This window comes from Cynoglossus semilaevis, chromosome W (genome assembly GCF_000523025.1).
Source record: "Cynoglossus semilaevis isolate Cse_v1.0 chromosome W, Cse_v1.0, whole genome shotgun sequence".
Taxonomy (NCBI): Eukaryota; Metazoa; Chordata; class Actinopteri; order Pleuronectiformes; family Cynoglossidae; genus Cynoglossus; species Cynoglossus semilaevis.
In genome coordinates, this window is record NC_024327.1 from 7,150,331 (window position 1) to 7,160,419 (window position 10,089).

Sequence of the window (10,089 nt, forward strand, 5' to 3'; positions counted from 1 at the left end):
GTTAATCCTCTTCTTGTGAGTCGCTTTGAATAAAAGCTTCTGCGAAATGCATAAATGTAAATTTGAAGATTACATTGGTGGATTTTCTTCTGGTCCTTCCGGCTTCCTTCCACAGTCCAAAAACATACATATTGAGGATTGGGCTTGTCTGGACACTCTAAATTTACCATGGCAATGAATGTGAGGCATAATGGTTGTTTGTCTCCAAATGTTGCCGTGTCTTAGACTGGTGACATCCAAGTTTCTGTAGAGGACTGCTGAAATTGAATTCTGAATCCTTAACACACACTATGCTGTCTTGCTGGCCGTTTGTTCATGTCGCACAGCACTTGTATTATTATTTTAAGCATGTTAAATACCTGCTTGCCTAGAACAGAAACACTCACCAAACTTGTAGTTTGTAATTCAACACAAATGTGAACCATCAACAGCTCATTAAAAAAGTACAGTATTACGGTATTTAGTATTATTACTAGTAAGTAATTTTTGTTTATTACAATCAGTCACATTCTTATTCCTTCATGTTCATAGAGTTAAAATCACCACAGTATATATTTGTCATTTCTGTGTTTATTGAGTTTTTGATATACCAATACTGTCAGTGTCAGACTTGCTCATTTCTGTAAGGCACAGTTCATATTAAAACATTGATACAATTAAGGCACATTTGGAAATAAGTACACACATTCTGGCTCGCTCCCCAGTCAACATGACCATCTCTTCATTGTTCAATTGTTGTAAATATCTATTACAATTTATCATTAATTGCAGCTTGATATTTGCTTATTGAAAAGGCTGAGTCAACAACTTACTTTGCAATGAAATATAAAATGTTACTCCACCATAATATTTAAAAAGAATTGAAACATGTGACACAATGATAAATGTGCATTCAAATAGAGTAAATCAACAGATTTTGTGAAATTGTTGAAAACAAAAGTAGAATGGCATGTCTTGGATAGTGGTTACTTGAAAAATAAAAATAAAATAAAAGTATGCATCCAATGATGCATACAGTGGGGGAAATAAGTATTGGGCCCCTTGCTGATTTTGCAGGTTTGCCCACTTACAAGGAATGCAACAATTTATAATTTTTTTCCAAACCATCTGATGAGGAAAAACAAGTATTTGACCCTCTGGACAAACAGCATGTTAATATTTTGTAGAAAAGCCTTTATTGGCCAGCACAGATGTCAAACTGTCTTTATAGTTGTGACAAGGTTTGTACACATTTCGGCAGGGATGTTGGCCCATTCCTCCCTGCAGACAGCCTCCAAATCATTCAGGTTCCCAGGCTGTCGTCTGGCAACTCGAATTTTTAAAAGATTTTCAATTGGATTCAGGTCTGGAGACTGGCTAGGCCTCTCCAGAACCTTGATGTGCTTCTTCTTCGGCCACTCTTTTGTTGCTTTGGCGGTGTGCTTAGGGTCGTTGTCGTGCTGAAACACCCATCCTCGACCCATCTTCAGCTCTCTCACTGAGGGAAGGAGGTGTTTGTCCAGAATTCCACGGTACATGGCGCCTTCCATCCTCCCCTTAATGCGATGGAGGTGTCCCGTCCCCTTGGCTGAAAAGCACCCCCAAAGCATTATATTGCCACCACGCTTGACAGTGGGGATGGTGTTCCTCACTGTTCGCATGATCAGGGACACCCCACGAGGCGAGATCTTGTGGAGGCCCAGATCGAGGCGGTGTGGTGCTTTTTCTATTTCCTGATTACTGCACCGACAGTTGATCTTTTCTCTCCAAGTTGCGTTCCAATTCTCTTGTAGCCCATCCTAGCCTTGTGCAGGTCAACAATCTTGTCCCTGATGTCCGTAGAAAGCTCTTTGGTCTTGCCCATGGTGGAGATGTTGGATGGTGGTTGTTTGGGTGTGGACAGGTGTCTTTTATACAGGTAACGAGGTGAGGCAGGTGTATTTAATGTAGATAATTAGTTTGGATTGGAGATGAGTCTTAAAGAAAGACCAACTGGCCTGTAGGAGCCAGAATACTTGCTGTTTGGTAGGGGGTCAAATACTTGTTTTTTTACTCATCAGATGGTTATCATTTTTATAAATTCATATGATGTGAATTTCTGGAATTTTCTTTGTGATTCTGTCTCTCACTGTTAGAATATACATATGATTAAAATTATAGATCATTGCATTCTTTGTAAGTGGGCAAACCTGCAAAATCAGCAAGGCGCCAAATACTTAATTCCCCCACTGTAGTTATACAACAGCTCTTAGTGAGCCACATGATTGTCTAATAAGAATTTGGATTTATGTGGAAAAGGACATGCACCAGAAATATTAGGTGCCTTTGATTTCATAAGGATGGCAGCAAAAACAGCCAAAACCCTCATTAAAAAACAAAAACAAAAAAAAACAACACACAGCTCAGGTAATTCGTCTGTCATTCAAAACGTGCAATAATTATTATTCCATTTATCAATTCAATGGGAAATGTTATGTGGAAAGAAAGATAAGTACCAGCATTGGAAACAAACGGAGAGGTTTACAATTATTCAGCACCACAGAAATGAACTCAATTGACAGTTAAAAAATTCACATTGAACTATTCTTGCTTTCAAAGTAATGTTTCTTCCATACAAAGCCTTTATAAAAGAAATTATACAAGCATTTAGTGGCTATTTATAATATCTAGCAGATTAAGTATATTGTAGTAATATTGCAGCTACATCTCTGTTATAACTATTTCAATGAAAGAAAAAGTACTTGAAAATTTGCAAAAACAATATCGTACAACCAAATAAAGAAGCAGGCTAACACAGGGCAGGGGTCGATATCTCACTTCACTTTTTCATAAATTTGAAATACTCTGTAAATGTGATGTCAACCACCTTGTGTTGCAGAGCAAAAATGCTATTGGACACATTTTTTTTAAAGATTGTAAACCTTCCCATCTGTACAATTGTGATAGAATTTTTAAAAAGTCTCATGATGGGATTGTTGGTCAGTCCATTTAATTACAACATGTAAAGTAAATGAAATAAAAAAAAACTCAATAACTAACCATTATTAATAATTAACCATTACATTTTAATTTAAATTCCTAATGTTCTTGGTCCAAAGTAAAATCTCAATGGAGAACCCAAAAACCTAATGGTCCTGTGAAGTTATTTTGTACACTGCAATACGATAGAAGCTAAACAGAAGCATGAAAGACGAAAGAGGAAACAAAAGCAGATGAAATGAATAAAGAGGTAGCAGAGGTCACACGGATTGACAGAGAAGAAGAGGAAACAGTTAAAAAAAAGAAGACAAAATAAGTTTGTTTTGGAACATCTACTGTCCTTGGATCCAAGCTTTTCGATCAAGTCATGCAGGGGAGCGAGCTCTCTCCTGTCGATCAGGTTGAACTCCTGCAGGACGACGCAGAAACGACTTCAGTTACACAAATGAGGGACAAACAACAGTGTTTAAATGTCATGTTGTGTGATTGACAAAGTTACCTGAACAAAGAAAATGAAATGCTTAAAGGATGTGTTGAGATGAGCCTCCTCCTGAAGCTGCATCACAGAGTCAAAATGCTGGTGGTAGATGTGAGCATAAACCCTGAACAGACGCTTCAGGATGGTTTTGGCCACAGACATGAAGTTCTTAGGAAAAGGAACTCCTGCAGGAGAGGAGAAGGAGAAGGAGGAAGACGTTAGGCTGAGGATATGCTGTTTTCAACATTCACTCAGGTTAGGCCTCAGTCCAGGAGTCCGTTTCTTGAAGCGGGCTTTGTGCTAAATCAGTTAGTTAACTCCATATTAGAGGGAACTCTGACTTTCCGGTTTCACAAAGCCGGCTAGACCGAGACGCTGACTAGGTTGACGTGGAGCAAGTTTTAAGGTCCTTAAGGAGTTAAGGAGTCAGTCCGTAACCATATGCAGGGCGTGGCTGTTTGTTGAGGAGCCTGTGGACATCGCAGCTCAGTTGCTTAGAAGAAATTGATGCCAGGAGAGAATCCTGAGACCACGACTAGATATTTTAGCACTACCCGAGAGTTTTTTGTTGGAGTGTTTTTCTTCACAATCTATTAAAAAATTAATTTGTTTATCAGCCCACATTTCATTCGCCAAACTCATCGTAGTCTTGCTCCTGGCTCGGAGCAAATACTTTGTATTTCACTTCGTTTTTTGCGGTAATTTCCTTTATAACAACCGTGATGCTGAAAACTCTTTCGAGGCAACAGTCTGCCGATGTGAGCGGAGTGTTATCATTGCACTGAAACTCACACTTCCAGCAGTGCTGTGTGAAGAAAAGTGTGACATTGGTCCATCACGACTGCAACACATCAGCAAAGAGACTTATGACCAAATACAAAGAGTATTTAAATTAGTGGCGCTTTGGCCCAGAGGCAATGTCTCTGTCATTGGTGTAGAACCCCAGGGTTCACCTCCTGGGCAAGATCGCATCCCGGTTAGAGCGATTGGTACCGTCCAGTGGACTCACCACACGCAGGAAGGTTCAGGGGGTTTGGTACGGTGCAGTGTGATTTGGGTGGCGGTCGTGGAGACTGCTGCTCCCGTGACCCGGTAACGGATAAGCGGATGAAAATGGATGAATGGATGGAGTATTTAAATTAGTAGTTGACAGCAGTTAACCCTCCTATTATCTTTGGGGTAAATTTGACCCCATTCAATATTTAACATCTCACAATCAACAAAGTACACATCTTTTTTGCTTAATCTTTTGTGACTTTTCCTAATTAAGTGAGGGGAACTGGGTAAACTTAAATGTAACATATAATATTTTTTTGATGTCCTGTATGCATGTTGTATACATCCGTGTTCCATGGGGTCAATTTGACCCCAAATTGATTTAGCTGTATAAAACATTTAATAACATGTTGCATTATTGTATAATCATTTTCACATATGCTTTATTTGTTTTAGCTAACCTTAAGGTCATCATAACACACACTTTTATATACTTTAGAGAGCTTTCTTATGTTTACGGAGAATGATGATGATGTTTCAGAGACAAAGGATAATGTTGAGGAGGATCCTAACTATGAAATATTATCTGATGAGGGAGAGGAGAATGATCGTCCTGTGGCATCACAAACTCAAACAGACACGTTGCTGTCCAAAAAAAGAAAGATATTGTGTATCGTCTGTCTCCCCACCTGAACAGCATGAAAGATGTAGTGCTGCTGCTGTAATCAAAATGCTTCCAGGCCCCACCAGGTGAGCAGTTAGTCATGTCCAAAATATAAAAAAAACATTTGTCTATTTAAAGATATGCTGTTCTGATTCATTAAAGTTCCTAATGTTCTATTGTCCTTTTTGGGAATAGTTTTACTGTATTGTACCTACCAAATGTTATGAAGTTACAAGAAAATGTTTTTAAAAAAATCTAAATGTTTGAAATTGTGTCTGTTTTTTTCTGGGGTCAATTTGACCCCGAGGATAAAAGATGTAAGTATGACTGATAACCAAAACTGCCTTTCTTATAACATGTTATAAATGACAGAAATCTGTATTGAGAGATGATATGATGGTACTGAAGTAGCAACAATATCTTTCTTTCCAGTTTTAGATCAATCAGTGAGATTTTATGGCTATTTTCCTATTTTCGTATAGTCATGGATGAGGTGTTTTGGATACATGGGGGGTGCGGAGGGGGCTGTTATATTGGAAGGGTTTTTTAAACAACAAAAAACCTGAAGTACCTGACACAAAAAGTTGGGTAATATTTTGAATTATAATCCTTTTTCTTGAGATTTAAATGGCTGGGTTCAAATTGACCCCAAGGATAATAGAAAATTTGAGGGTAACAGGAGGGTTAAATTATAATTTCATACAGAAAACTGCCATGTGTCATGTGAATGTAATTTTCCTAACAGTCCACAGAACACAGCAGAATTATTCGGACATACTGTATGAAGACACAACTAACGTCTGGGAAGATGATCATACTGATCTATTATCTCCAATAGGGGGCAGAAGTTATTCTTCCCTGTTTGAACAATATTTTTGTATTTGGTCTTAATTTGCTGCCAAGTAATTTTTATCCCTGTTGGGTTAAATCTGGATTAAAAATCACAGCAAGATATACTGTATATATTGATAATTTTACACACTTAGGCTGAACAGTTCTGCAATTAACAAGGATGAATAACTTTCTCATCAATACTCACGCATTCACTCTATCTGTAATCTTTTACCAAGTCTTTTTCCTGTCTTCTGCGGCTGTGCCTGTCTTCACGCTGTTGCCCTTTTTATTTTACAGCGTGGCGTAATCGTTATAGGCATGCAACAGTATTTCTACTTCCACCGGAGTGAAGCAAAAGGTGCGGGACATGACATGGTTCGTGATATGTGCAGCCTTCGTATCTTAAAAAAAAAAAAACGTATCTTATCTTTATTAGTCATTGCGACACAGCACAGCACAGCACACCATGCACAACGAAATTTACCCTCTGCATTTAACCCAACACCAAAGTAAACAGGGGGCAGCCGTGGTCGGCGCCCGGTGAGCAGTGCTTGAGGACGATGCCATGCTCAGTGCATCTCAGTGGCAACCTGGCAGTTGGTGGATTCAAACCTGGGGCCTTCCGGACCGAAGTCCGCTTCCTTTAGTTGGTGGATTCGAACCTGGGGCCTTCCGGACCGAAGTCCGCTTCCTTTAGTTGGTGGATTCGAACCTGGGGCCTTCCGGACCGAAGTCCGCCTCCTTCACCACTAGGCCACCACACCACTGCCCCCACTAGGCCACCACTGCCTTCATATGTAGTCGGGCACGAGCGCCACTCAGACTTAACTCCGGGGGCTAATTGTATGTCGCTTTTGTGAAACCGGAAAGTCAGAGTTGGATCTCTCCGGCTTCCGGAAGCCAAAGCTGTGACTTTCGTGAGTCTGCTTCAAGAAACGGACCCCAGGTCCACGTGAGCCACATAATCAGTTCTAGTGAAATCAAGAGACTGACAATAACATTAGACTACTTTGCCTGGTCTGCTTGTAACAAACAAATACATTTAGTTATTTTAGGTTTTCCCATGCACTTTGATAGAGAGGAAGGTATTTTTAGCATATGGTCTGCTTCCACCCTCACAGTATTCCCAGCTCAAGATTAAAAATTCACTGTTCTTTGTCTCTCCCTTATAAATAGGCAACAACCCTGGTACTCTTTTTATTATGATGCTTTCACCAGTGACAGCTCAAACACTCGACTAACTTCTCAAATCTCTTCAAGGAGAAAGTGAAAATTCAAATTTCAATTAAATAATGTCTGCCAACTTTGCCTGAAGACAAGCTTGAAATCCAACATATCCATACAGGCTGGAACACACTTAACATTCACAATAACAAAAAAACTAAACTAAACGTTTCATTTATGTTTGAATACGAGGTGCTGACTCTGTAATCAATGTTTAAAAACAATCATATACTTGAAGAGGTGTGTAGTAAAGTTTAATATTCAAACAAACGTACCAATCTTGGAGGGGAAAAGTGTCTCATCGTCCAGCTGATCCTGCACCCAGGTCATCAGGTAATCAATATACTTGGGAGCTGAGCATTTGATGGGTTTCTTAATATTTGTGCCATCGGCCCAATGATACTCATATCTACAGGAGAATGAGGAGGAAAACCATATTATTGACTTCATTTATATTTGGCACAAAACATATATACCGTATTTTCCGCACTACAAGGCGCACTTAAAAACCTGTAATTTTCTTAAAAATCGACAGTGCGCCTTATAACCCGGTGCACCTTATGTATTACTTTTGGTTGTGCTTACTGAGCTCGAACCGAATTTATAAAGCCAAACCACAGAACACATGTTGGCAGACAACTGAAGCACACTGGGAGTCAACAATGATGTTATCACAATTAGAAGATGCTCAACAACAATTGTTAAAGTATGGTTGTGTAACTCAAATCCGCGCAACGTCGCGTCGTGCCTCCAACCACCTGTGGACTCCACGTTGCGTTTTTGTATTGTCGATGTATGGTGTGATGCAGGACGACTCGGACGCATGGCTGTCGATTTTTTCGTGGTCAAAAACTCTTTTTATGGCTGCAGCACCCAATAGACAAGGAATTTTCTTTCTTTTCTAGTGTACATAAATCGTACACAAAAATTGACTACTTTTTGACTGATGCCACTTTGGCTGCGGATGTGGTCACCTCCAAATATCATAATTTCTGATCACAGCCCTGTCGAAATCAAAATAAATATTGGTTGGTCCAAGCCTGTGTTCAACTGGCGGTTCAACCCTTTACTACTTAACAATGTACAATTCTGCCAACAAACTGCTAGCAAAATAATAGAATACTTTCGTCAAAACAACACCTCTGATGTAAATGACTCCACTCTGTGGGAGGCCTTTAAAGCCATCATACGAGGACACACCATATCCCACGAAGCCAGCTTCGCAGAGTTGGCTCACCTAAGTCCCAAAGTGTATGAGGACTGCAGCTCCTTTTATTGAGAAAGTTTCACAAGTACTGGGCAGTTGTTTTTTCTTTAAGGTTTACTCTCAGGGCAAAGTTCATCCGATTCCCATACTTGATGAGAAACAGACCTCATCCTTTATGGACCTACATTGTAAAAAACCTTTTAGGAGTACCTACTCCTGTCAAGCAGACCATTATTTAACACACTTAGATAACAGTTTATGGTTCACCACACTTTGGTTTAACACACTTTGGTAACTAACTATGAATTCTATTTACAATTCTGCATCATCATTTTACAAAGCATACTTAGACATTATAGCTCCTTTCATGCTAAGAATGTTTAATCACTCAGTATCAATCGGTCTACTCCCTGAAACACTCTACTCAGCCAACATCTCTCATCTTAAAAAAAGACAAAAAACAGAGAGATCCCTCCTCCTATCGACCTATTGCCCTTCTTTGCTGTGATCTTAAGGTGTTAACCAAAATTCTTGCAAACAGACTAAACATATGCATTGCAGATATAATTCACGCAGACCAAACTGGATTAATTCCTGGTAGATTTTCTTCTTCAACGTCAGGCATCTGCTGAAAATCATGTACACCAAATTTAGTAGACTTTAAAATTGCTGTTCTCGCTTTTGATGCCCAAAAAGCATTTGACAAAGTCGAGTGGTCATACTTATTAACTACAATAAGGGAGTTTTGTCTTAGGTGCCCATTTCACCTCCTGGGTCAAAATGCTATATGCCCACCCCACTGCCTCTGTCATTACCAACAACAACAACCGGTCTCCCGCCTTCAATCTCCAACGATCTTGCCGACAGGGTTGCCCCCTTAGCCCATTATTATTCGCTATTGCAATATAAACATTTGCCATCAGTATTAGGAACCACCCTTCTGTTACCCCACTAATTTTAGGGGGAGTTGACCATCACATCTCGCTGTATGCAGATGATGTGGTCCTGTTTTTATGGATGGATGGATGGATGGATGGATGGATGGATGGATGGATGGATGGATGGATGGATGGATGGATGGATGGATGGATGGATGGATGGATGGATGGATGGATGGATGGATGGATGGATGGATGGATGGATGGATGGATGGATGGATGGATGGATGGATGGATGGATGGATGGATGGATGGATGGATGGATGGATGGATGGTTTGGTGAAATTTCCAGTTACACTGTAAACTGGGATAAGAGTGAATTCATGCCCCTTACAGGGAACCTGGACCCGGATTTTCTTTCAAACCTGACATTTAATATTGTCACTGATAAATTTAAGTATCTGGGAGTTACTATTCCTAAAGACCCCAAGTTAATATATACATTAAATTTCCTCGATATGATTGGGAAGTTAAAATCCAATATTGAAACTTGGAGAACGTTACCATTATCTATGATAGGCCGGGTAAATGCAATTAAAATGGTGACTCTCCCTAGATTCCTCTATCTCTTTCAGAATTTGCCCATCTTTCTCCCCAAATCCTTCTTCAAACGATTAGACTCAATAATTTTACCCTTTGTGTGGGGCTTTAAAGTGCACCGTATTTCTCAAAAACATCTCAACAAACCCAAATCTGCCGGCGGCCTCAGCCTACCAAACTTCTGTCACTTCTACTGGGCTGCAAACTGCAGAGCCTCAATGTACTGGCAAAATACACAACTAGGTAAAAT

At 39.8% G+C, this 10,089-nt stretch overlaps 1 protein-coding gene across 1 annotated transcript in view; it reads right to left on the reverse strand.

Annotated features, from left to right (window-relative positions):
* Positions 1-548: 548 nt before the first annotated feature.
* LOC103397080 (MOB kinase activator 1A) overlaps positions 549-10,089 on the reverse strand; it is a 14,585-nt gene continuing 5,044 nt past the window's right edge. The window contains exons 4-6 of the mRNA XM_008335325.3: positions 7,430-7,563; positions 3,458-3,621; positions 549-3,367 (exon numbers count right to left, since the gene is read on the reverse strand). Of these exons, the coding sequence (XP_008333547.1) occupies positions 3,122-3,367; positions 3,458-3,621; positions 7,430-7,563 (544 nt within the window). The 3' untranslated portion in view covers positions 549-3,121. The remainder of the gene's footprint in view (positions 3,368-3,457; positions 3,622-7,429; positions 7,564-10,089) is intronic.